Source organism: Myotis daubentonii, chromosome 16 (genome assembly GCF_963259705.1).
Source record: "Myotis daubentonii chromosome 16, mMyoDau2.1, whole genome shotgun sequence".
In the NCBI taxonomy this organism is placed as follows: Eukaryota; Metazoa; Chordata; class Mammalia; order Chiroptera; family Vespertilionidae; genus Myotis; species Myotis daubentonii.
Genome location: NC_081855.1, coordinates 7,450,757 through 7,478,129, shown reverse-complemented (window position 1 = coordinate 7,478,129; position 27,373 = coordinate 7,450,757). Strand labels below are relative to the sequence as shown.

Sequence of the window (27,373 nt, the reverse complement as noted above, 5' to 3'; positions counted from 1 at the left end):
CCCATGTTAAGCATATTCTTGACTAAAAGAATACAGAAAAAGTGTGGAAAAAAATCTAAAATACTAGATAGTGTCAGCACTGTATAGTGGATGAGGGTAGGGGAAGGAAACACAGGAGAGCATGTTAAAGAGCATGTCTTGCTGAGGAAAATATAGATATGTGTAAGAAACCACACGGATATGTTTAACTGCCTGTATTTTAAGTTAAGGGAAAGCATCTTGCCTTGCAAAATAGAATGCGTTTATTTTAAACTTGCCTCCAGAAATAGGACCTATTAAATGACAAGCATAAAATGATTTTTTAAAAATCAGAAGAAAATTTGGCAAATGGAAGTTATTGTTTGCTTTGTTATTCATATCCACACCTAACAGATAATACCCAGTCTTTTGAACAAAATAAATCATTACCACGTATTATGCCACATAAAAAGTCTCAATAAATTCCAAAGAAGAAATATATGTTTGTTCTCCATTGATATGTTCATGAACCATAATGCATGATGCCTATATGTACTGTAACCATAATGCACTAAGGTAAGAAGTTAATAATAAAGGATAGCTTTAAAATCGCCAAGTATCTGGACACTTAAGAAGATACAACTGAAGCTGAAGTGAAGTATGTTCTGTATAAACCCAGATTTTAAAGGAAATCATGAGTGAGATTATGGAATACTCACAACTAAAAAACAATAAAGAAAAGCTGCAAATCAAAAGCAGCCATAAAAGACAGAGTTTTTGTTTTAAAAAGACTTCTAAGGAAAGAATTACAGCTGAGAAGAGAGATCGAGGTATCCAAATAGTAAATTAAACAGAGCAACAGAGTGACTTTGAAGAAACAAGGAAGGGGGAAAACATAATGGCAGAAATCAGTAAAACAAAGAATTTCAAAATAGCCTTCAACAAATTGGAAAACTGCTTCTCTAGAAATACTGGTAAAATAAAGAGATTTCTAGCCAGACTCACCAAGAAACAGAGAAAAACGCTGTGCGCATAGTTCCAACAAGTTAGGTGAAACGGACCAATTCCTGGCAAGAAACAAACTATACAACCTTCCTCAAGAGAAAGTGATGCCCTAACTAATCTATTAAAGAAGTTGAATTTGTAGGTAAAGCATCTAATGAAGGGCATCCAGGCCCAAGTGGTTCACTGGAGAATTAAACAGAATAAATGAACAGACACTTCACTGAAGAGGCTATAACATGTTGCATGAGCACTTGAAAAGTTCAACATCATCAGCCATTAGGAAAAGGTTAATTAAACCACAAGGAGACTAACTAAAAGACTGTGATAACACTCCATGCTGGGGAGGATGTGGAGAAACTGTCACTCATCCAGTGCTGGTGGGAATGTAGCCTATTACAGCCACTGGGGAAAGCAGTTTGGTTGTGTCTTATAAAACTAAACATACAACTAACACACACCGAGCAATTGCACTCCTGGGCATTTATCCCAGAGAAATAGAAACTTTCATCCACTCAAAACCTGAGCACAAATGTCTATAGGAGCTTTATCTTAAAACTTGCAAGCTTTCTCTGAAATCCCTTGTTGGGATTAATGTCTACAGTTTATAAGAAAAGTCTGTCACATAAAAAATGGGTAGAGTATATGAAAAGGGAATTTCATAAAGGGAAACCCAAAACGTTAACAAGATATGAAGAGATGTTAAATTGCACTTGTAGTCAGAGAAGTAATGAGGCGCTCTTTACACCAATCTGCATGACAGATTAGAGTGTGATGATGGGAAGTTTTGGTGAGGCTATGGGACAAATGGGAACATGATGGGCTGTGATGGGAGTGTAAACTAGTACAGGTACTCTGGGGGGCCATCTATAAGGACTTAGCAAAATTAAATATGCTCTTATATATTTGAATATTCATATATATAATTTTGCTAAGTCCAAAGAGCATGAAGAATCGCTGTAGGAGAAACTATAACATAGGCCTCTCATTCTCAAGCTTGAACTGATCACTTTTTGATCAGTTTGGCCGGGACACAGGGGGAAAAGCAGGCCTTCTGTGTCAAAATATAGCCCCTCAGAGTCTAAGAGCATGAAGCTGGTTCTTCTGATCAGCATCACTGGGTGGGAATGGACCACTGGGAATATTGGCTAGAATAGATAGCAAAGAGACACCTGGAATAAGTGGGTTCCCAAACCTTATCCTGTCAATTCCACCTCAAAAATTTTAGCCTTTTTATGAGTATTTCCCCACTGACATAAACATCCATCCTCACACGATGTTAATTGCATTGTATATGAACAGCATCCTAACAGATTCATGTGACATGATGAAATGTGGCAAAATGCTGTGATGGAGCCTAAAAAAAGAAAATGGATCATCTGTGTACTTTCTTCTGCTATCTTTTGAAAGTAAAACGATAACATAGGGAAAACAAAAGGACAAAAGTATCACTCTAGTCTAGGTGTACATAGAGCCACATAACTATTTTCTGTAATTTTTAAAGTATGACTATTAAGGATTAAATGTAAAAGAATAAAATATATGTAGCATAAATTGTGATCACCTGTGTTACTACTAAATCTTCAAAAGCTGCCATTGCCTGTGTGTCTTTAAATAGAGCATTAGGGTGACAGTTGGGAGACTGTTGAACTCCTGATTCCATCCCAGCTTTCCCTTCCCCAGAGCTACTTACTATCATCCACTCTGCGCTTGTCCCTTGTTCTATAATTTTACTGAAAAGTTGTGTATACACAAGTTATATTTAGTGTTGATTTTGCATTTTTGAAATTTTATTTCAATAGCATCATTCAGAATGTACCCTGACACTTGCTTTTTCACTCAAATCATGCTTTGAGATTTGCCCACGTTGCCACACATACTCCAGTCCATTACTTTTTAGGCATTCACTATGATTACTTTATTCTCCTGTTGAAGGACATTTAGGTTATCTCTAGTTTTCCACCATCATAAACAATGCTGACATGTGTTTCCTTGTATCCCTCATGGGCACGTGAATGAAGCTTCTCTAGAGTATGCTGCTAAGAATGAGTTTCTAGCAGGAAGGCCATGCACACCTTGGGTTTCACTAGTGGCTGCAACTTCACTGCTGGTTCAGCCATCCCCACTCCCAGCTGCTGTGGATGTTGGCTGCTCATGGCTCCTGAGGGCCCTTTCCCTGTCCAGAGGGGTTAGGTGCTCCCTCTCTACTGCCCTGGGATGTAGGCTCAGTCAGAGGCCAGTAATGACAGGCACTGGGTAGACAAGCCTGGCTCCTTACCTCTGATGGGACTCAGTGGGTACAATTCCTCTTCCAGATCCCCTCTCAGGACCAGGCTGAACATAATGTGCTGAGTCCACATCTCTGCTCACCTCCCTCCATCTTCTTCTGAGGTTACTCCTTCACTAAACTCTGTCCCAGTTCCCAGGAGTCACTGCTGCCAGGGAACCTGGCCCTAGATGATTAATATTGCCAAAGTCTCTCCAAAAGGGCTGCACCAATGTTCACAGTTAGGGGAGGCTTGAAGGCTGAGAAAGAGAAAGCCCTTCTAAGAGATGAGGTGGGGGAGGGGGAGACGGCAAAGACTCTGAGATGAAAGAGCTTTGTGAATTCAGCAAACTGAATGAAAGCCAGTGTGGCTGAAGTGTGGGGAGGAGAACAAAGAGAAAGATAATGGTTGAGGTTGGAGATGCATGTAGGAGCTGACAAGTAGACCTCATAGGCTGGTTTCCAATTTTGTTTTTTATAATTGTAATAGGAAGTTTGTTAATGCCTTAAGCAGAAAAGTGATAGGGTACACTTCAGAATAAGAAAATTCATCTGTGTGTAGAGAGAATGTTTTGGAAAAAGATAAAACAAGCAGGGATTTGAGTATTTACACAGTAAGGAGCGTAGATCATAAAAATTAGTGTCAACAAAGAAAGTTAGAAACACAATGGGATTTTTAACACAACACTATGTGTGTCTAAACACACAGACATACAAAGACATAAATCATTCAAGCACACATGCCAAATTTGAGTGGCTACTATGTGGAGGGAGAGGAAGGAAATGGAGATCAGCGGTAATAAGAGACAATAAAACCTGGAAGTTGTCTTCCAAGGAATGGTGGTGACGAGGTGCCATGAATTGAGACATGTAATTTACAGAGCCCTGAACCAAGAAAACAAAAATCAAAACAACAGTAACTACGCTGCTCCCTACCCATCATTTTCCTTCGACCTGTGGAGACCTATGTCTGCGATGGGGAACAGGTTTTCAGAGAGACTTTCCAAATAATCCAACTTTTACCCACTAAGTGGGTGGAACTGAATGGCAGAGGCCTTCCTAGTGATTAATGCAGCATCTGAGTCAAGGAACCTGGAGGAAAGAGGAAGCAGAGCCTCCCTGGAGCCTCATTAGTAAGGACACAGATGGGAGCCCTGAGGCAGTCTCATGCCTGACCTGGTGGGGGTTCCTGATGCTCCCTCTCAGCCTGGTTCCTCCTTTCCCTGGGGCTCCATGGTGCCAGGTCTTACCTCTGGGGTCAGAAATAATCCAGGTTAACATGCCTTGTTATTTCCCCTTTGCACAAGTTTATGACCTGGTCCCAGGAGATCTGGGGACCAAACTTCCACCAGGTCTGGTCGCTCTGTGCCTAGGTGCCCAGGGCAGGAGTAGACACCCATTAGGTATCAATAAACGCCTGTGGATCAAAAGTGATCGCTTGAATCCTTCCTTGATTGGGGGCAAGGACCTTGGGATTTCACTCCACGTTTTCCTTCAAGTGCCCAGAGAAGCACATGGCATGCTCTGCAAATGCATTTGTCAGTTGGTGTTCAAAGAGTTTGCTGAGGTGGTTTCTTTGTTTCCCTGTCTGGCCCTGAGTGACAAACTCTCAATGGATAGAATAGAGTGGATGCTGGCTTTATCCATGGCCTGCTTCTCTGAGGCGCTCTAGAGCCATATTCTCAGACACTGTGCAGGGAGATCCAACACCAGGCCCCTAGTATTAGTATATTTGTCTCTAGTACAGTGGTTCTCAACCTTCCTAATGCCCTGACCCTTTAATACAGTTCCTCATATTGTGGTGACCCCCAATTTCAGTGTTACAAATTGAACATAATTAAAGCATAGTGAATAATCACAAAAACAATATGTAATTATGTATGTGTTTTCCAATGGTCTTAGGCGACCCCTGCAAAGGAGTCGCGACCCACAGGTTGAGAACCGCTGCTCTAGGATTTTCCTGTGCCTGTTGACATAGTTTCCATCTTGTCATTCTTATCTCACAAGAAATGTCTGTTGCCCGTAAACATGCTGCAGAACACACTGCTTGAGAGTCCTTTCTATTTGACGGAGCAAGTCCCCTTCTTATATTCTTTTCAAGTGTTTTCTGATTTGTTTGCACATTTATTTTTAGATAAAATTTAGAACAGTGTTTCTTTCCCCAAATTCCTGTTATAATTTTTACTTTAAACTAGAGGAGGCGCCCTGCCTCCTGCCATGCCAGGAGGCACCCCGCGGGCTGCTGCAGGAGTTGGGCCAGCCCCGCTCTGCGCCTGGCCAGGACCTGCGCCTGACTTCCGCCCCAGGCCCCCTCTGACCCACAGCATGTGTCCGCTCTGGCTTGGGTAGGCCCCACTGTGTCTGTCTCCATCTCTGCTCCCTGCCTCGCCTGTGCATGCAACCTTCTCCAATCTGGTTGTGACCCATTAAAGCATCCTGGCCTAATTTGCATATATGTAAATTTTAGATTAATTCAGGAGAGCATGTGCCTTTGCAATATTTTAAGTTTCTATCCAGAAATGAGTAAGTCCATGATTTATGATTAAAAGGAGAAATAGAGCGTTGGAAGGCCCTGGGCAATTTCTGTTAACATCTTACTGTTTTACAATATTTTGTTGATGTGACACGTTGCATTTCCACCTGGTGACTGTTTACATACATATGTATTTATAATAGTAATGGGCAATATGTATTGAGTGCCTACCACATGCCAACTCTTACGTTAAGCACTTTATTATTCAGTTTTATCCTTGCAGCTCATTTTTCACGTTTAAAGAACAAGACGTAAAGAACTCAGCTAACGTGCCTGAGGTTTTAATGCAAGTGGCAGTGCCATTCTTCTCACTAACATTTTTTTGTCGATCCTCACCCAGGATAAGTTCCCTTGTCCAGACCAGGACCAAGGATCTAGTCTGCAACTGAGGTATGTACCTTGACCGGAATCAAACCCAAGACCTTTCAGTCCACTGGCTCCCAACTATTCCAGGCTAACAGCTCTCTATTCTCTCACTCACAGGCTGCTCTAATTTCATTGAAAACATCCAGAATGTTCTTCTGGTCACTAGAATAAAGAATCTTATTAAGCTCACTGAATTCACATGTCCACATACAACTATCATCACTGTGGTCTGGCCAGTTAGATGGGCTGATACCTCCACTCTGGGGCCCTGAACCACACCCCCCAGAAACAGCTGGATGTGGAAATTGGCAGCTGATAGAAAGGGGGAAATGGAAGTCGTGTCCACCACAGGCCATTGTAAAATAAATATTTGACTTTTGGTTTCCACCCTGACATATAAAAATTTGGAAGTCCTTACTTCCATCCTTACAAGAAAAAAAGAAATGAACAATCTGAAAAACAGGAACTCTTTTTCAATCCATCTGAAATTAACTATGACTATGAAATTAACCTTTGCTGCTGCAAACCATGGAGATTTAGGGCTCTGTTAGAACAATACAACCTAGCCTGTCTTCCTGATAAGACGGAGAACATCTTTTCCACTCAAAGTGAGAGACAAAATCAAAGAGCATGATAAGAGAAGACAGATTTGACCACATCAAAATGTGACACCACTATTTGGCAAAACACACATCAAATGGAAACAAATGGCAAGCTAGAGAAACCATTTGCAAATTACATGGCAAAAAGATGATATCCATGACAATTCAGATTTGCTAACAATCCAATGGAAAAGAGGGCAAAAGGTCTCAAACTGAAATTCCAAAAGAAGGAATAGGCCAGAAGTATGTGAAAGATACCCAACTGCAGTTTAAACCAGAATGAAAAATGCAAATGAAAATATTGCTCTTTCTCGCCTTGGACAGGGTGCCTTATCAGTTGGTTTGAGAGTCACCCTTACACCAAAAGGATGCAGGTTTGATTCCTGGTCGGGACACATACCTCGGATGTGGGTTCTGAAAATGTTCTGGAACTGGAGAGTGCTTGTGATGTTATGGAGCAGTTGTGAAAAATTGTGAATATATTCCATGTTGGAATTTATACTTTGAAGGATCATAGAGTTAAAATTTATATAATTTAGATTTATTTTTAATATAATATTATTAAATTTTATTTAAAAATCATTAAAAAGGGAAAGTCTGTAGAAAAATGCAAAAATACTCTTGACTGAGCATGATGTGAAATGGAGCAAAGTCTCTCTTTTGATATTCCTAAAACATTGTAGGCAGTGACTTTGCATATCATCTAAAAGGGGCTGGACAGTGAGAGTGGGTTGTGAAGAGATAATGGGACCCAGATTCCTTTGGAAATTGGACTCTAGGAAGGACCTAGGGGAGTAGCAGGGCAGCTTCTGGAACCCAGGGTCCCCTTTGACTACATGGACCCTGGAGTCTGGGTCACCTCAGCACCTGCACTCACCCTGCGGCCGTGCTGCACACTGGAGGATGTATGGGGCACCTGTGCCTCCTGCAGAGGCAGGAGGTGAGGACCGCATCTGTCAGCTTCTCTCTATTCTCCTGTGAGGAGCTCTGCAAAGACAGTTCCCAGTCACCAGGGGGAAAGCCTCAGAGCCCTGTTTTGCTGGTTCTGTGACCCCTGTGACCCTGCGCTCCAGACACACACACACACACACACACACACACACACACACACACAGTGTGATCCGCTCAGAAATCCACTGGAGGAAAAGGTGTGACCACCTTACGCTAGGATTCCCATCGGCACAGATAAGGGACCCCTCTGGAAGCCCATCTCCACCTGCCTGCCCTGTCCTAGTGGGTGACCACAGCAGGACCTCTAGGTGATCCACTGCCCCGAAAGCTGTTCCTGCCCCAGGGTTCTCCCTTCAGGTCCCTCTTCCCCACACATGAAGGGGAGGGGGTGTGGGCTGCACAGGGATGGTGCACAGAGGTGGCCTGGTCTGAATGGGTCTGACCCCGGCCACCTTGTGTTACCTGAGGCCATATTCTAGAAAATGGCCAGATACCTCCGGGATGAGTGTTGAACCAACGTCAGCACCGTCTGAAAAAGCTCTCACTGCGGGGTCTCCGGAGCAAGGGCACCAATCACAGGGACCACAGCAAGAGAACATCTCGCACTGGTAATGCCTCTTGGCAAGTGAGCTGCCTGCTGGGCTAGATGAGGGTGCCTGGTTACGGGGGTTCCAAGTTCTGTTGGATAGTGACCTCATACCTGGGATTGTCTTCCCTGAGTCCCCTCATTTCATGACACCTATGCCAGTAGTCCTGTGGACTGCTGTCTGCAGACCCCTCTTCTCCATGAAACACCTTATCTGTACACAGTGGCACCAGCACAGCCCTCTGCCCGGCCCCCTAGAAGCTCTGGGTGCAGCCAGGGCCCCAGATTTGAGGAAACTGACCTTAGTTCAGACTCAATTCCTCTTTCTTACCTCTGCTTGACCCTGGATAAGTCATTGCACCTGTCAGGGCCCGTCTCTCTCCTGCTTGCACAGTGGGTTATGGAGCAAGTGCTTCTTAGGGCTGTTCAGGCTCCTGTGGGGGAGGAGCTGTAAAGTAGGAGGAGAACAGTCACATGCAGGTCGTGCCTCCAACCTCTTTTCCTTCCTGTTGTCACCTCCTCTGTGTCTGCTTTTCTTCTAATCCCACCCAAGGTCCTCACACCTAGAGTGTGTGTGCCATCTAGAGGACACTGGGATGTGTATCCTCCATGCATGCCAGCGCTCCCTTTCTGGATCCCAGAACAAAACGGCCCCACATAGGGAGGAACAAGCAGGAGCTGCCCAGTGTGTCAGGATTTCTAATTTCCAGACCAACTCTGTGTGGAGTTGGGAGCCTTGGCTTGGAACAGGGGTGGGCATACTTTTTGACTCGAGGGCCACAATGGTTTCTTAAACTGGACCGGAGGGCCGGAACAAAAGCATGGATGGAGTGTTTGTGTGAACTAATATAAATTCAAAGTAAACATCATTACATAAAAGGGTACGGTCTTTTTTTTTTTATTAGTTTTATTCATTTCAAACGGGCGGGATCTGGCCCGCGGGCCGTAGTTTGCCCATGGCTGGCCTGGAAGGTCTGAACATTCCTGAACTCTGGACTCTGAAAGTCATGTACCCTGGCCAATCCCTGCCTGACTACGGGCTTCAGTTTCCGTATTATCCAATGAAGGTGTGATTCAGCACTGCGTAAGCATGAGCTCAGCATAAGGGGCCCCGGCTTTCTCCACTTCGGGTGGGGTGTGAACAGAGGTGGATTTTCGTGATTCCAGATCTGGGCGCCTTTTCAGACAAATACTATCGAGGCTGCCAAGTGCTCACTGTCTCTCCCATGCCATCTCCATGTCTGTACACGATTCCCCCAGCACAGGCTTTTCCAGAGCCCTGAGGAAACCTGGGTGCACCTAGGACCCCACCTCTGAGGACACAGCTGGGTTTATCTCAGGCTCTGCATTCTGACCGTCTGGGATCCTGGGCAAGGCATGGACCTCTCGGGTCACTGGTTCCCTCCTCAGTGACTCCCCATGGTCTGCCCTTCCTCCTGTGGTGTGAATGTGTGCCCTCCCCGTAAGTGTGGGTGTCAGTAGTGACTCCACAGAAGATGGCAAAGGGATCCAACATGACCTCCATGATTTGGTTCTAAAAGTCAGTGCCTGGCCTGGCCCGAGTGGTTGAGCATCACCTTGTGCACTGAAGGATTGCTGTTCGGTTCCTATCAGGGCACATACCCAGGTTGTGGGTTTGATCCCTAGTCAGGGTGCATACAGGAGGCAACCAACTGATGCTTCTCTCTCACACTTTTGGTTCTCTCTCTCTCTCGTCAATTTTTTAGAAAAAAATAATTTAACAATTTTAAAGAAAATCCATTTTTTTAAATCTTCATTGTTGAAAGTGTTACATATGTCTCCTTTTTACCCCATTGTCCACTTCTAGCCAATCTCTACCCCACACCCCAGGCCTTCGCCACCCTATTGTCTGTGTCCCTGGGTTATGCATATATGTATATAACTTTTTGATTGATTTCTTCCCAACATGAAAAGTTTTCTAAAAGAGCAGCGTGACCGCCTGAACTCAGACGAGCACTGCTTCTTCTCACAGAACGGTTGGACAACTCCTATAGCAGAGAGAGAACTACATAACCAAACACCTTTTGAAGAGAAATCATGGTGAAACAAAGAACCAACCCAAATATGAAAGAAAAACAGGCATCATCAGAAAAGGAAGTAAACGAAATGGAGGCAATGGAGGCAAGCAACCTGTCAGAGAAAGAATTCAGAGTAATGGCCATAAGGTGGATGAAAAGAATGGAAGACCAATTCAACAATATGTGTAGGAACCAAGAGGAAATGAAGAAGAACCAAGAGGAAATGAAGAGAAACCAAGAAGAAATGAAAAATGACATCACTGCCATAAAGAACTCAATAGAAAGCATCAACAGTAGACTAGAAGAAGCAGAGGACCGCATCAGCGAGCTAGAAGACAAGGTAGAAAAAAATACCCAAACAGAACAGCTTCTAGAAAAAAAAATTAAAAAGCAGGAAGAGAGCCTAAGAGAACTCTGGGACAATGCTAAACGAAACAACATCCGAATAATAGGGGTGCCAGAAGGAGAGGAAACTGAGCAAGGAATAGAAAACCTGTTTGAAAAAATAGTAACAGAAAATTTCCCTGATATAGGGAGGAAAAAACTCACACAAATCCAAGAAGCTCACAGAGTCCCAAACAAAATGAACCCGAAAAGACCGACACCAAGGCACATAATAATTAAATTGGCAAACACCAGCGACAAAGCAAGAATCTTAAAAGCAGCCAGAGAGAGACAGAAAGTTACCTACAAAGGATCCCCCATCAGACTAGCGACCGATTTCTCAACAGAAACACATCAGGCAAGAAGGGAATGGAATGAAATATACAAAGTCATGCAAAGGAAGGGTCTGAATCCAAGAATACTATACCCAGCGAGGCTATCAATCAAAATTGAGGGTCAAATCAGGAGCTTCACAGACAAAAACGGTCTACGGGAGTTTATTACAACCAAACCAGCAATGCAAGAAATGCTAAAGGGTCTGCTGTAAATAGAAAAAAACAGGAAACAAAGAAGGAACGCAGCGGTAAAGAACAAAAATGGCGACTAACAAGTTTCTATCAATAATAACTTTAAATGTAAATGGATTAAATTCCCCAGTCAAAAGGCATAGGGTAAATGAGTGGATAAGAAAACATGACCCATATATCTGCTGTCTACAGGAAACCCACCTCAGAAAAAAAGACGCACACAGACTGATGGTGAAGGGATGGAAAAAGGTTTTTCAGGCCAATGGAAGTGAAAAAAAAGCCGGGGTAGCAATACTTATATCTGACAAATTAGATCTCAAAGTGAAGGACATAAAAAGAGATCAAGAAGGCCACTTCATAATACTAAAGGGAGCAGTCCAACAAGAAGAAATAACTCTGGTAAATATATATGCACCCAATATAGGAGCACCCAAATACGTAAGAAATCTTCTGGAGAAGATCAAGGGAGAGATTGACAGCAATACAATCATAGTAGGGGACCTTAACACCCCATTATCTCCACTGGACAAATCCTCTAAACAGAAACTCAGCAAAGAAACATCAATCCTAAATGACTCACTAGATCAGATGGAATTAATTGACATCTTCAGAACATTTCACCCCAAAGCCACAGAATATACATTCTCCTCAGGTGCACATTTGTCATCTTCAAAGATAGACCATATATTGGGTCACAGACAAAGTCTCTTCAAATTCAAGAAAATTGAAATCATATCAAGTATCTTCTCAGACCACAAAGGCATAAAACTGGAAATCAACTACAACAAAAACAATCCAAAAAAATCAAACACATGGAGACTAAATAGCATGCTATTAAACAACGACTGGGTCACCAGTGAGATCAAAGAAGAAATAAAAAACATCATGGCAACAAATGACAATGAAAACACAACAATCCAAAACCTATGGGACACAGCAAAAGCAGTCTTGAGAGGGAAGTTCATAGCTCTACAAGCCTACTGCAAGAAACAAGAAACAATGAGAATAAATGACCTAACTCTACAACTCGAAGAATTAGAAAGAGAGCAACAAAAAAAGCCCACTATAAGCAGAAGGAAGGAAATAACAAAGATCAGAGCGGAGATAAACGACATAGAGATCAAAAAAACAATACAAAAGATCAACAAAACCAAGAGCTGGTTCTTTGAAAGGATAAACAAGATTGATACACCTCTAGCCAGGCTCACCAAGAAACAAAGAGAGAGGACCCAAATAAACAAAATCAGAAATGAAAGAGGAGAAATAACAACAGACCCCATAGAAATACAAAGGATTGTTAGAAAATACTATGAACAACTCTACTCCAACACACTAGACAACCTGGAGGAAATGGACATATTCCTAGATAAATACAACCTTCCAAAACTTAACCAGGAAGAATCTAAAAATCTCAATAGGCCAAGAACTATGGAGGAAATCGAAGCAGTAATCAAAAAGCTTCCAGCAAACAAAAGCCCGGGGCCAGATGGCTTCACAGGGGAGTTTTACCAAACATTCAAGGAAGACCTAAAACCTATCCTCCTCAGACTATGTCAAAAGATCCAAGAGGAAGGAGCACTTCCCAGCTCATTCTATGAAGCCAACATCACCCTAATCCCAAAACCAGATAAAGACAATACAATGAAAGAGAATTATAGGCCAATATCCCTCATGAACATAGAAGCCAAAATCCTCAACAAAATCCTAGCAAATCAGATCCAGCAGTACATCAAAAAGATCATACACCATGACCAAGTAGGATTTATCCCAGGGATGCAAGGATGGTACAATATCCGCAAATCAATAAACGTGATACATCACATAAACAAATTGAGAGAAAAAAACCACATAGTCATATCAATTGATGCGGAAAAAGCATTTGACAAAATCCAACACCCTTTCTTGATAAAAACTCTCAGCAAGATAGGAATTGAGGGATCATACCTCAACATAATAAAAGCCATATATGACAAACCCACAGCCAACATCATAATCAATGGGCAAAAACTAAAACCATTCCCCCTAAAAACAGGAACAAGACAGGGATGCCCCCTCTCTCCACTCCTGTTCAACATAGTACTGGAAGTACTAGCCATTGCGATCAGACACGAAGAAGAAATAAAAGGCATCCAGATTGGAAAAGAAGAAGTAAAACTGTCCTTATTTGCAGATGACATGATACTGTACATACAGAACCCTAAAGACTCCATCAAAAAATTATTAGACTTAATAAATGAATTCGGCAATGTAGCAGGATACAAAATTAATGCTAAGAAATCCATGGCATTTCTTTACACCAATAGTGAACTTACAGAAAGTGAAACTACAGAAGCAATCCCATTTACCATTGCACCAAAAAAATTATAATACCTAGGAATAAACTTAACTAAGGAGGTAAAAAACTTATATGCTGAAAACTACAGGACACTGAAAAAAGAGATAGAGGAAGACATAAACAGATGGAAGAATATACCGTGTTCATGGATTGGTAGAATCAACATCATCAAAATGTCCATACTACCCAAAGCAATTTATAGATTCAATGCAATCCCCATTAAATTACCAACGGCATATTTCACAAATCTAGAACGAACGTTCCAAAAATTCATCTGGAATAAAAAAAGACCCTGAATAGCTGCAGCAATCCTAAGAACAAAGTAGGTGGGATCTCAATACCAGATATCAAACTGTATTACAAAGCCACTGTTCTTAAAACAGCTTGGTACTGGCACAAGAACAGACATATAGATCAATGGAATAGAATAGAGACCCCAGAAATCGACCCAAACCACTATGCCCAATTAATATTCGACAAAGGAGGCAAGAGCATACAATAGAGTCAAGACAGTCTTTTCAATAAATGGTGTTGGGAAAATTGGACAGATACATGCAAAAGGATGAAACTAGATCACCAACTCACACCATACACAAAAATAAATTCAAAATGGATAAAAGACTTAAACGTAAGATGGGAAACCATAAAAATACTAGAGGAATCCACAGGCAGCGAAATCGCAAACATATGCCGAAGAAATTTCTTCTCTGATAATGCTCCTAGGGCAATGGAAACTAAAGAGAAAATAAACAAATGGGACTACATCAAAATAAAAAGCTTTTGCACAGCAAAGGAAACCATCAAAAAAACAACAAGAAGACCCACTACATGGGAGAACATATTTACCAATGATACCACCGATAAGGGTTTAATTTCCAACATTTACAGGGATCTCATGAAACTTAACAAAAGGAAGATAAACAATCCAATAAAAAAATGGGCAACGGACCTAGATAGACACTTTTCGAAAGAGGACATACAGAAGGCCGAAAGACATATGAAAACCTGCTCAAAGTCACTAATTATACGAGAGATGCAAATCAAAATGACAATGCGTTATCATCTCACACCTGTCAGAATGGCTATCATCAACAAATCAACAAACAACAAGTGTTGGAGAGGGTGTGGAGAAAAAGGAACCCTTCTGCACTGCTGGTAGGAATGCAGACTGGTGCAGCCACTGTGGAGAACAGTATGGAGCTACCTCAGAAGACTAAAAATGGAACTCCCATTTGACCCAGTGATCCCACTACTAGGAATATATCCCAAGAAACCAGAAACGCCAATAAGAAAGGATATATGCACCCCTATGTTCATAGTAGCACAATTCACCATAGCTAAGATCTGGAAACAGCCTAAGTGCCCATCAGCAGATGAGTGGATTAGAAAACTGTGGTACATCTACAAGATGGAATACTATGCTGCGGTAAAAAAAAAGGAACTCTTGCCTTTTGCAACAGCATGGATGGAACTGGAGAGCATTATGCTAAGTGAAATAAGCCAGTCAGAGAAAGATAAATACCACATGATCTCACTCATTTGTGGATTATAGAGAACAACATAGACTGATGAAAAGGGACAGACCCAAAGACTGAGAAACAGCGATCAGGCTATCAATCCCCAGAAGGAAAGTAGGGGAGGGCGGGGGTAAGGGGAAGAGATCAACAGAAGGACTTGTATACATGTATATAAGCCAAACCAATGGACATGGACAACAGGGGGAAGGGAGCATGAGTTTGTGTGTGGGGGGGAGGTTGGGGGTTAATGGGGGGATGAGGACACATTTGTAATACCTTAACTAATAATAATAAAAAAAAAGTTTTCTAAAAAGTTGGTGCCTACCCTCTTGCTCACTCAGATCTGTTCTCTCTCTCTCTCTCTCTCTCTCTCTCTCTCTCTCTCTCTCTCTGTCTCTCTCTCTCCACTGAGGAATGAGCCTCTGTGCTGTGAGTTGCTATCTGGAGAGACCCACATGGCCTGGCACTGAATGAGAACAACAGACAGAAAGTCAAGCCTTCCATCCAAACTGAATCCTAAAGACCTCCCGCCCTCAAGTGAGCTCAGACCCTGAGTGACAGAGATCCTGCCTCAGGTGAGACCACAGTAGTCCCAGCAGAGCCCTGCAGGATTCCTCTTCACAGACGTGTGAGCTAATAAGTGTATGTTGGTTAAGTCTCTAGTGTGGGGTAACTCTCAGCAATAGGTCACTAGCACAGTCGTCCCACACCAGGCCCTGGCCCTGCCCTCCTTTCTCCCCCGTTTTTCTCCTCCCAGTTCCCTCCAGCCCCCACCCCTCACTTCTAACACCCTCTGCCTCCAGTTTGGAGGATGGCTGTGAAACTTAGGAAAGGACCCTGGAAAGTAGAGCCAAACTGAAAAGTGTAATTTGAAATAGGAAACAGCTTCTGTTGAGACCACAGTTCTGAGCTTCCAAGGTAAGGAGACGCTCCGCGCAAGGCAGGTGGCTGCCCCTCCAGGCCCATTGCTAGTGAGTCCAAGTTCACTGCCATCACCATGGACCTCTAAGGTAGACCTGCCCCCTGATTCCCAGACCTCATTTAATTTCACAAGCCTTCATCGGCTGCCATTGTGAAATCAGGATGAAGAGGGTAGACAAGTACTTATTCATCTTTCTGGTTTAGAAATCACATCCTAAAGAAAGCCAGTGCAATGTCCCCGTGATGGGCTCACATTCTCAGTGCTTATGGCCCTCAGGGCCAGTGGTAGGTCTCATCAGACTCCGTTCGAATTTCCTTTCACTCCGTGTCAACCTACAGGGCTGATCTCCTTGAGAGCAGGGACCCTGGGTGTGGTCCACAGTGAATACCCATTTGTCCTGAGACAGTGTCGCTTGTGCCATGGTGGGTGCCGTACAAGGCTGTAGTCCATCCTCACCAGGGGGTTCAGAGCACCCAAGAGGACTGATGTAAAAGGAGAAGCCAGGCCGTCTCCACAACCTTGTTCAGCCTTGGGGCGTGAGAAAGAATGGCCGCTGGGCTCTGGAGAGACAGAAGAGCCTCAGGAAAAAGCCCAGCTGCACCAGAGCCTAGGGGCTGAGGGCAGAGAGAGGCTCTGACCCCAGAGGAGATTTGGAAGCGGTGCCTGTGGAGGAGATGAATGTGGACCCCGGGCCCTGGGACATTCCCTGTCCCCTCTTCAGTGCTGTGGGCGGACAGAGGAGATGCTCCGAATGCTGCTCAGTGCGCGTGGAGCAGGTGGAGTTTCTGTCCAGGTGCAGGTGTCAGTAAGGGTTCAGGAACTGCCTGCTGCTGGTTAAACCCTGAAGCATTCTGCACCGTGGACGCCAGGGGGCGCTTATGATCACGCATTGTCCATGTGCTGGTGGGAGATGAAGTTAAATGAAACATGGGTTCCCAGGGACAGCCCTTACATAAAGGGTCCCTGCCCCAGTGCTCAACAGTCAATTTCCCCCAAAGTCCCATTGTCCTGGGCCTCAAGAACATCACATCCTTAGAGCAGATGGCTCCTGAGAGACTCATTCTTCCCAACCTATGACTCATAGTAACACAGCGGAGGCCCAGAAGAAACAGACTTGCTCAAGGCTCTGAAGGCTTGTAGAGTTAAATTTTATAGAATCTAAATTAAATTTATGTTTTAGAGTATTTCATTATATTTTCTTTAAGTAGACTGTATGTTACTGAATAGTATAAGAAAAATACATAAAGTTTTAAACATGTATATGATAAACACAAATACTTTAAAACTCATATAAAGGAGGGGAAGGAGCCCTCTCTGTCCTGGCAGCGGACACAGGCTGTGGCCCAGGATCGAGAACCTCAGGTTCTGAAGGAGCTGAGGCGAGTTTCTCAAATGCTGCAGGTGGGTCCACATCTTGAAGCTCAGTGACAGCTGTGCCTGGAGCCTGCTCTGGCTCAGGAGAGGGGACCAGAGTTGGCATTGCCTCTTTAGGTGTTTCTGGATCTTGCTCTGGAGCTGCTTCTGTAGATCCAGGAAGAGACCATGTTACTACCATGACTGCCTTTGTGTGCCTTCCAAGGATGGGACCTCCCATCTCCATCACTGAAGTCCCAGTTCAAGCCCCCACCCCAGGAAGTCCTCCTACTGCAGGGCATGGGGCACTGACCTGAGCGGCTCTGTGCTCTTGCCTAAGCCCAACCTCTGGGAGCTCTTTGTGTGGGCAACCACTACCCCTCCCCACTCACCCACACCACCCAATCCACACGCACAGCTCTCTGACTCCTTCCATTTTTGCGAGGAGAAGCCCTCAGACCACTGCCCTCTTACAGAAATCCCACCATATGTGGGACCCAGAGTGTTGCCACCTTCTCCAAGTCACAGTCCCCATACTTCCCTTAAGGCTCTGATCCAAAGCCCATTCACTTTTTGTGCTGGTCCAGAGATCCACTTTCTGCTTCACGATACATGTAGATCAGCGATACTTTCAGGAAGAAGTCACACCGACTGTCCCGTGGATGCTGCCTGCCTGTGCAGTCCCCTGTGACTGAATCCCTCCTGACTAGACGGAAGCGCTGGAGTGCGGTCCCGGTGGCAGGGCCTTTGCTGAATGAATGAGCCCCAACCACCCCCATCTCAGATAGCTGGGTGAGCCTGGGGTCCCCCTGCTCACCCCTGGGATTTCTAATCTGGCTGCACCAGGACAGGGACCCCTAATGGAATCTCCAATGTCCTTATCAAGAGAGAAAACAGCTTAGCCTAAGGCCTGAGAATCACAAATAAGGCAGGAGCTTGGTTAAGGAGAAGAGAAAATGGCCAATAGGAACAACCACAGCCCCTCCAGCACACCTCTCCAGTGTCCAGGTTCCCAGCAGGCCTTTTCTAAGGGGGACCCCCCCCCCCAATAACCCTATGAGGCTGGGCCTAGGCTCTCCCCATGTTGAGAGATACAAATACTCAGAAAGGTGCAGTGACCTGAAGACTCACAGCAACAGGGTCTGAGTGACCACGGTTCTGTAGAGGGTGCAGGGCTCACCTGGTACGTGGTTGGTCCCACACACATTGGTTAGTAGCAAATGCTCTGTATTCACACAGAAGGGTGTGTGGGACCAAGGTGGGGAAGCTGCCTAGGAAGCTAGTCACCAAGGATTTGACCAGTTTATCTAATCCATGTTCCTGGGCAGTCTGCAAGGTACAGGTATATATATACACACCCTCTGAGGGTTAAGTTTATTTGGAATCCAGAGTGAGTGGTGCTGGGGCCACTTGGCTGGTTGACAGCTAAGGCCCAGGGCTGGGCTGACAGGCCTCCATGATGGGCTCAGGATGCCCCCAATGGGAGGCCAGCCTTTGGCCTCTAACCTCCCAGCTCTGAGTCTGGGAACAGGGTGGAGCCAGCTCCCTAGGAAGCAGAGTCCTGGTTCCAGGAAGGGCAGGTGGAGAAGGTGAGGACAGTTCTCCCTGGGTAGGTCAGGGTCCAGAAAAACAGACTTGCTCAAAGCTCTGAGGGTTGATAGGGTTAAATTTTATAGAATCTAAATTAAGGTAATATTTGGGAGTATTTCAGTAAATGTTTTCATCAGTACACTGTATGTTATTAAATATCATAAAAGTATAGAAGAATTATAAACATATATAACATGAACAGAAAACTTCTAACACTGCATCTAAAGGGGGTTGGGGGGGGGGGCGCCCTCTCTGACGTGGCCGCTGACATGAGCTGTGGCCCAGGATCTGGCACCACAGGCCGCGCAGGAACTGGATGAGTTGCTCCAATGCTGCAGGTGGTTCTTCTGTATCTTGAAGTTCAGTGAAAGCTGGGCCTGGATCCGGCTCTGGCTCTGGAGAGGCCACTCCGGTGGCGTTGCCTCTTGATGGTTTTCCTGATGTTGCTCTGGAGCTGGTTCTGTAGATCCAAGAAGAGGACATGTTACCACCCTCACTGCCTTTTGTGTGCCTTCCAAAGGCACACACACCCACACCACCCCCGGAGGCCTCCTCCTCCTCCTGTCTCGGCCTCAGTGGGCTCAGGTGCTCTCACTGTGAATGGAGGCACTGGGCCTGCTTTGGCAAGTTGAGGACTGGCAAGTTGAGCTCTATGGAAGCCGGCAGCATCATCAGGCTGGGAAATTCTGGCGGTGCTGGTCCAGCCCGATGCCCAGGATGCAGGACATGGCTCTGGGGAAAGAGATAAGTTGGAAACAGAGTCTGAGACCTGGCCTTTCCTTCCCACAGCCCTCCCAGAGCACCACTCAGAGAGCCTGGGGTCCTGTGCCTGCTGCTCCTGCCCGTACAGAAGCCAGACCTACTCCTTGTCCACCTTTAAGCTGGCAGTCCTGGCAGAGACGTGCCTGGTCACCCAGGAGGGGCTGGCAGAAAGCCCTCCTACCTGACAGCTCTGGATCAACGAGGGAACCACCTGTCCCCTTCTTCAGGGGAACCTGACATGCTCTCTCAGTGTCCCTGTCTCCTCCCATACCTGCCCACCGAAATGTCAACTCCATAAGGACAGGGAGGGCTTGTGTCTACTCTGTTCATGTCACTCATTAGCACACAGAGGGTGTTCCAGGTATAGCTCACCAATGAGTGAAAAAATGAACTCTGTCTCCATCCTTGGCTTCCCAGGGCCCTCCTATCACCTCAAACTTTGGCTCCTGCACCTACGTTCTGCCTAACTCACTAGCTCCCCTGTGGGGTTCTTCGGCTCCCACTGAAACTCAACTACCTCAGGGCTGGGTACACTAGCCAAGCTGGCCCTGAGGAGGTTCTACCAAATTAGTGGGCCTGTTCCCTGATTAGGGGTGCAGACAGACTTGGATTAGGAGTGGATGGCTATGAATTTTCTGAGAGGCTGCCTCACCACTGAGCTCCCTCTGCTCTCCCACACCACCCAAATCCACATACACAGCTCTCTGACTCTTGTCCTTTTTCTAGGGGGAGCCCTTAGACCTCTGTCCTCTTGCAGAAATCCCACCATGAGTGGGAACCAGGGTTCTGCCAGAACCTTGAATTCACAGTCCCCATACTCCGCTGATGGCTCTGATCCAAAACCGACTCACGTTTTCTGCTGGAACAGAGGTTCACCTTCCTCTTCACAATACGGGAAGATGCAGCCATAGGGAGAGGAGGCCGGAGGACGTCACATTGGCTGTCTTGTGGACACTCGGAGCCTGTGCAGCCTAGTGTGACTGAATCGCTCCCGACTAGAGGGAAGCTCTGCAGTACAGGCTAGGGGTCTGCTCTGTGCACTGGATTATGGTCAGTGCCTAGAGACGTGTCTGTACCTGGAAGACTCTGATATATTTGCTGAGTGAATGACCCCAAACCAGCCCCATCACAGATAGTTGGGTGACCCTGGGCCCCACTGCTCAGCCCTGGGGTTTCTGTTCTGGCTTCAGCCAAGACAGGGACCCATAACAGAATCTCCAGTCTCTTTATGACATGAGAAAAGAGCTTAGCCCTGGGCCCCGAAAGCATCACATATGAGGAAGAAAAAGGACCAATTAGCACAACCACAGCCCCTGCTGCAGACCTATCCCCTATCTGGGCACCCAGAGAAAGCTTTAGGGGAGCACACTACAGGTCCCTACAGAAACCCTATGAGGTTGCTGCTTGATTCACCTCATGTTCTTAGAAACAAACACTGAGAGGGATGCAGTGATCTGAGAGTTCACAGCCAGCAAGGGGCCAAATGACCACTGTGCTGTGGAGGGGCAGGTTGCTCACCTTGTAAATAGCTGGTACAACTGTAGGGTGGCAGCAAATGTTCTGTGATAACCTGAAGAGGTAGGAACGAAGGTGGGCGCTGCCCAGCGAGGAGGGCACTGGTTTGTCCAGCCCATGTGCCTGTGTGATCTGCACCGTGCAGCTCTTTTTTGTTATTTTGCCTTGTGAGACGTGAGTTCATTGGGAACCATAAGTGGATGGTGCTGGGGCCACTTGGTTGGTTGGCAGCTGGGGTCCAAGGCTGGGCTGGCTGGCCTCCGAGTTGTGCTCCGGATGCCCCAATGGGAGGCCAGCCCTTTGCCTTTGGCCGCCCAGCTCTGAGTCTGGGCACAGGCTGGTGCCGGCTCCCAGGGTTAAGCTGAGCCCTGGTTTCCAGGAAGGGCAGGTCTCCAAGGCCAGAAGCCTTGTCACTGACAGTGCTGGGGGTCCTGAGGACCAAACACACCTTCCATGATGCTCCAGCTCAACACTGCCCTCCTGACTCCCACCTGCCGGAGCTTTCTGGTTATTGAACAGAGCATTTGGGGGTCCCACTGAGGGCAACCCCCTTACGTTGCAGGCTTTGAGCGCATCCAAACTCAAACCGTTTCACTGTGTTTCCAGGGTCTGTGTCTATAGTAAACTGAACTGTTAACAGAAAAGCAGCTCGATACTGCTGGGCTTGGCCCAGGCAGAGTGAAGGGCAGGGGGAGGGGCAGGGCTAGAAGGTGGAATTGTTGTGTTCGAAGATGCAGACGGGGAAGTGCTTGACGTGGGAGGACCACTGGGCTGCCAGCTGGAAGAACGTCACGTCGTTCCACTCCACGCCATCAATGAGGACCCGCTGCCTGTGCTCCTGGTTCTTGGCTGAGCAGACCAAGCGGCCGATGCCCTGGATGCACTGGCTGTTGGAGGCCAAGTCCGTGCCCTTGTCTTTCTTGGGCAAAAACATCACCTTCTTTTCCTTCTCCTTGGTGATCACAGTCATGGACATTGTGGGCGTGGCTGCAGATTCGCCACTGCTGGGCAGCCTGCTGACCTGGAGAGACCGGAAGGTGCACCGGAGTGTGTTTTTGGTGGCAGGCAGGTCTTCCTTCTCCCCACTCCTCTTCCTGTTTGTGGGCTGGGCTGCCGTCCAGTAATCCACCTGCAGCTCCATCAGCTCAGCACCCACACTCTGGCCGGGGGAGGACAGGCCCCCACTCACTGACGACAAGGAAATTAGCTTGTGAGTGGCCTCCCTGGCGGTGGACAGAAGCACATTGGAGCATGAGGGGACGGCTTCAGCTGAGTCTCCTGACGTGGCTGAAATTGGCTCCACTCTTCGGACTTTCACTGCCCCCACAAAGGGAATGAACTTCTGCAAGGGCAGCTCGTCCGGGCTCTTTGGCTTAGAGGTGAGCATGGCCTCTGCGATGGGCAGCTGGAGGACACAGTTGTCCCCTGTGAGGTACTCTCTGATTTTCAACACAATGTTCTGCACAGCATCCTGGGCCTCCAGGTGGTAGAACAGTTCCCACCAGGCCAGGTCCCGTAAGAGTTTGTGGTAGCGGCAATCCACGGAGCCCAGGTACCTGGCCAAGGGGTGAGAACCCAGCGGGATGACCAGGAAGCGCATGGAGTCCAGCCAGTCCGGGTCCTTGTGGGACAGCTGCTCCACAAAGACCCACAGCACGGTGCTGAAGTAGTGCTGATCCCCCGCCACCGCGATCTTCACTGGCATGGTGGCCTCGGTCTTGCAGTTGCGGTATCTTTGTATCCAGGAGATGATGGAGCTGAAGGCCTCCTGGACATCCACCATGGAGGCGGTACACACGACGGGCAGCGTGTGCTGCTGCAGGACGTCTGACAGGGACTGCCCCTGCCTGTCGGAGGTGTTGATGAGGATGATGTTCTTGGGCAGATAGTCGTTGGACATGAGGCTGTCATTCAGGTGGTCGAACACAGTCTGACTGGGGACCTGCAGTTGGCTCTGTGGGTCTGCACAGCGCTCCTTGATCAGGCTGTTGGCCGACTCATTCAGGGACCTGCTCCAGCCCCGGCGGGCGGGCTGCTTCCCCTTGGAGCTGCTGGAAGGGATGACCAGAGACTCGGTCTTGGTGGTGCGCCTCGTAGTGAGCATGTCCTGGGCAGAGGTCCCTGCCTCCGGGCTGTCCCCAGGCTGTGCCGGCTGCTCCCCAGGGTTGGGCATCCTGTGGGCCACCCAGTCGGAGCCACTGTCGCTTGAAAGGCTTTCACAGTATAATCTGGGCCTGCTTGTCCTGAGGACTCTGTCGTCCTCCTCCATATCTGGGCTGGACAGGCTTTCAGAATATGACATGAGCTCAGGCATGGGAGGGGTTGGGAGATGGTCATCATCCTCCATGTCTGAGCCGCTGTCCATGGGGCACACCACGCTCTGAAACAGAAAGGCCAGGTCCTTGTCCACATCGGGGACTTCCTCCTCAGACTCCTGCTCCGAGTCCAGGACCTCCAGCGTCATTTGGTACCTGTGCAGCCACTCTGCGACTCTCTGCTGGTAGTGCTGTTGCTTGATGGTGGACCTCCTCCTTCCTATCGGTTTCTCCAGGCCCAAGTCATCCTCATCTAGGTCATGCCTGTAGGCAGCATTGTAGCTGACCTCCAGCTCAGAGCAGACGATCTCAGACTCTCCTTCAGAGAAGTTATGCGTGGCCTCCGCCTCGGTGCTGGCCGGCATGGCGTTTTCCAGGTGGTTGACGGTCTGCCTCGATTGGGAGAAGATCCAGCTCTTGACCACCTTGGTGGGTGGGGTGCTGTAGGCCATCGAGTCAGAGACACTGCCACTGAACAGCTTGCCGCCCGGGCCCTGGGTCTTCCCGGGCATGTCGGCCAGCTGAGGAGGCTCCTTCTGGCTCCGGGCACTGTGTAAGCTCCTGGTCTCCGTCTGCCAGCTGGAGTGTGCCAGGCCTTCAAAGTATTGTCTGGTCTTGGGCTTGGTCTTGCTGAGGATGCTGCTATCATCCTCCATGTCTGGGCCACTGTTGCTGGGATGCTTAAGGGTGTCATAGAGTAGGTCCAGGTCCTCCTCCACCTCAGGGACATGCTCCTTAGGGTCCTGATCCGAGTCCAGGACCTCTTCTGACATGTGGGACCTGGTAAGCAGTGCCATGACTTTCTGCTTCAAGTTTTGTTGCATGCATCGCTTCTGCTTCTTGGGCTGCCCCAGGGCAAAGTCAGCTTCTTCCAGGTCCTGCCTGTGTGTGAGATTGCAGCTGGTCTCCAGCTCAGTGAAGCTTTCAGATTTCCCCTCCATGTCAATATCCATGGACTTGGCCTTGGGGCTGGCCAGCATGCTGCCATCCTCGTCGTCGATGGGCTGACTGGAGAGGGAGGAGATCCAGATCTCAGCCACCGTGATGGAGGACCCCTGGATCCTGCTGCTGAGGCTCAGCACCCGGCCACCCTCAGGTGGTCGCTGCATCAGCTCAGCCATGTGGACGGCCCCTGTGGCCAGTGTCCTGTAGCCCAGGATGGTCCGGTTGTGATTGCACTTCCTCTGCTGCAGCATGATCTGCAGCTTGTTGCCTTTTCTCTTGAGGAAGTGGGGGTACTCCAGGGAGAAGGTCAGCGCCAGGTCAGTCTCCACTGGTCCGCTGCTGGGCAGCACAATCTCATGGGATCTCAGGATGCCGTTGGCGCCCTGCATCTGCACTGCTATCACCAAGGAGACGAGCTCCTTCTCCAGCCCCTTCAAGACCACCAGCTTCTTTAACGTGAAGCTGCACAATCTGGGCACGCAGTCAGGTCTGGAGCAGTCCACCTCCCAGGTAGACAAGAAAGTCATGGGCACTGGCGTGTTGAGCACAGTGGGAGAGCGGGCCAGGCCCGCAGGTGGCGAGGAGGCTTCAGCCGCTTCCAGCGTACAGGTACTTGATGGTTTCTCCCCCTGTGGTGGGACAGAGGAGGGACATGATTGGTGGCAAGAGGTGGGGCACAGGTGATCGAAGGAGAGAGTAAATGACAAATAGTCACACGCTCATCTGTGACTCGCACAGGTAAGGCCTGCATGGTGGCCTTTCAAACTCAGAGACCGAAATTAACCACAAAGTTAGCCTGAAATTAAAACGTGTTACCTAAACACAGTTTATGGTGTGTAGTCATGTGCTCGGCCAGTGTCTTCCCTGACAAAGGACAATCTTTACCTTAACGGAACCTGTCTGTTGTCTTTTGGCATCTGTGATACATACCTTTGGAATGTTAAAGGAATTTTCCTTTTTCTCGTCACCTGGGAGCACAGGCACTGCTCTGTGCTCGGCAGAGACCACCAAGCTGCTCATTGGTATTGAGTTCATTGCTCACTATCCTGTGTGCTCCTGCATGAGAGAGGTATGTGTCTCTCGTTTTACTTTTTATCTAATCCCAGAGCTTTCCATGCTTTGCTTTCTCCTGCCTCCCTAAGCAATGGACTTCATGTGACCCATATACATCTCCACTTTTGATTGTATGTGTAAAAGCAGGTGCAATCCTGCCATTCTTGGAGCACTACCTCAATACAGTGAGATTTTGTTTTCCGGCCACTGTTGACAGTTGGGCTCCAATAAACTCACAAGAATTCTGCACAGGGTTGAATGCTGCTTACATTGCTATTTACTTGAATTACTGCGGCAGTATTTCAAAGGTCACACAGGACCGCCCTGCAGACCCAAACCCAGTGCTGGGATCCAGCAAAGGGCCAGTTGGGCCACCAGTTCCCTGCCTGTCAGGTGAACTTGGCTAAGTTGTCTCTTGAATCAGGAACATTCCTTTGCTTGTGATAGAGGGTTCGACTTTAGTTAAGCTGTATTTTAAATCCCCAAGGTGGAAGTAAGGTGAAGGGTTGACAGAATCAAGGCTAAGGAGAGACCAGAGGAAACATGGGTGGCTGGTGTTTGACTCTGAGTTTTCATTTGGATTTTGCTTTCTGAGAGTATGAGCAAACATCCTTCACTGTATAAGTGAGAGCTGAACTTGCTCAGCTCCGAAGGGACACATACTCCTTCTGACCTGAATCTTGGCTGTTCTTAAGCAACTAAGAATCTTTGTGGAGGTGTCAGAGGTCATTCCTCACGCCAAGCAGGAGCCCCATAGGGAAATTCATACTCAACTGTAATTCATCTGACTGGCTCCTCCGGGGGAGACCCCATAAGGTCAGGTCCACCAGCGTTCCTAGCCCTTCCTGAGGTTTTTATGTTTATTTATTTATATATCCTCACTCGAGTATATTTTCCCCATGGGTTTAGAGAGAGAGGAAAGGAGGGGGAGATACAGAGAGAGAGAATGAGAGAGACTTCGATTGGTTGCATCCCCCAGGCGCTCCAGTAAGGGCCAGGGATCAAGCTGCAACCGAGGTACATGCCCTTCACCTTGAATCAAACCCAGGACCTCTCAGGGCCTGCATTCTACCCATGGAGCCAAACTGGCTAGAGGCCTTCAGGTCACTTTACATAACTGGGAGAGAAGCCGAGGCACATAAGAGGGGTGTGAGCATAATGGAGCTCAACCCAGAGCAGCACACTTCGACCCACTCCATAACATCCCTGGAAAACTTGCTCAGATTCTGCAAATATAAAATAACAACAATAACAATAAAAACAAACACACCTATAATTAACATGGGAAGTTGTGCCTCCAGGGCTAGGACCTCCCAGACTCCAGCCCTCATTAACCCCTGATAGGAAGCCTTTTCTTGCAAGTGCTTTATAGAAATGGGAAGATTTAACTTGAAAATATCAACTGAAAAATGGCGAAGATAAATAATCTTTTTGCCGGAAAAAAAAGAAAACTAGAAGTACGCTGGCCCCAAAATGAAAATGACTGAATAGGAAGCATATCTTCACATGGAAATTAGAAGCTTCTAAGGAGAAACACAGAAAATTCTTTTAAAAAATAAATTAATGAGAAATTTTAGAGACTATCTCTGAACTCTCCTGAAGTGAATAAATGCTAACACCCCAATCTCCCCCTTCTATAGCACATCCACTACATCTTTTGCTCTCTGAGCTTCCTTGTCCAGATGTGTTCTTTCCCTTCCCTTCTTCCTTCCCCTTCTGTCTCCTCCACTACCCCTCCCTACTGACTTAAGGGAAATGAGAATAGGAATGCTACCAGCTCCCTTTGGAGAAAAGCTGCTCTCAGCCAGAGAGGAACCAGCAATTGTTCTCCATTTTCTCTATGGCCCTGATT

At 47.0% G+C, this 27,373-nt stretch overlaps 1 protein-coding gene across 1 annotated transcript; it reads right to left on the bottom strand.

Annotated features, from left to right (window-relative positions):
- Positions 1–21,911: 21,911 nt before the first annotated feature.
- LOC132219360 (phosphofurin acidic cluster sorting protein 2-like) lies at positions 21,912–25,007 on the bottom strand. The gene is made up of 2 exons (XM_059671719.1): positions 24,004–25,007; positions 21,912–23,421 (listed from the first exon to the last, which is right to left on the bottom strand). The coding sequence occupies exons 1-2, from the start codon at positions 24,993–24,995 to the stop codon at positions 21,912–21,914; spliced, it is 2,502 nt and encodes an 833-aa protein (XP_059527702.1). The 5' UTR covers positions 24,996–25,007.
- Between the last annotated feature and the right edge of the window lie 2,366 nt (positions 25,008–27,373).

What these genes read in the sequence shown, in the direction of transcription:
- LOC132219360 (XM_059671719.1), bottom strand. Translation starts at nt 24,995, where the DNA reads ATGACTTTCTTGTCTACCTGGGAGGTGGACTGCTCCAGACCTGACTGC. An exon ending in ACCCAGGGCCCGGGCGGCAA is followed by an intron (nt 23,422 to 24,003) that starts GCTGTTCAGTGG and finishes ATACTGTGAAAG; the next exon opens with CCTTTCAAGCGACAGTGGCT.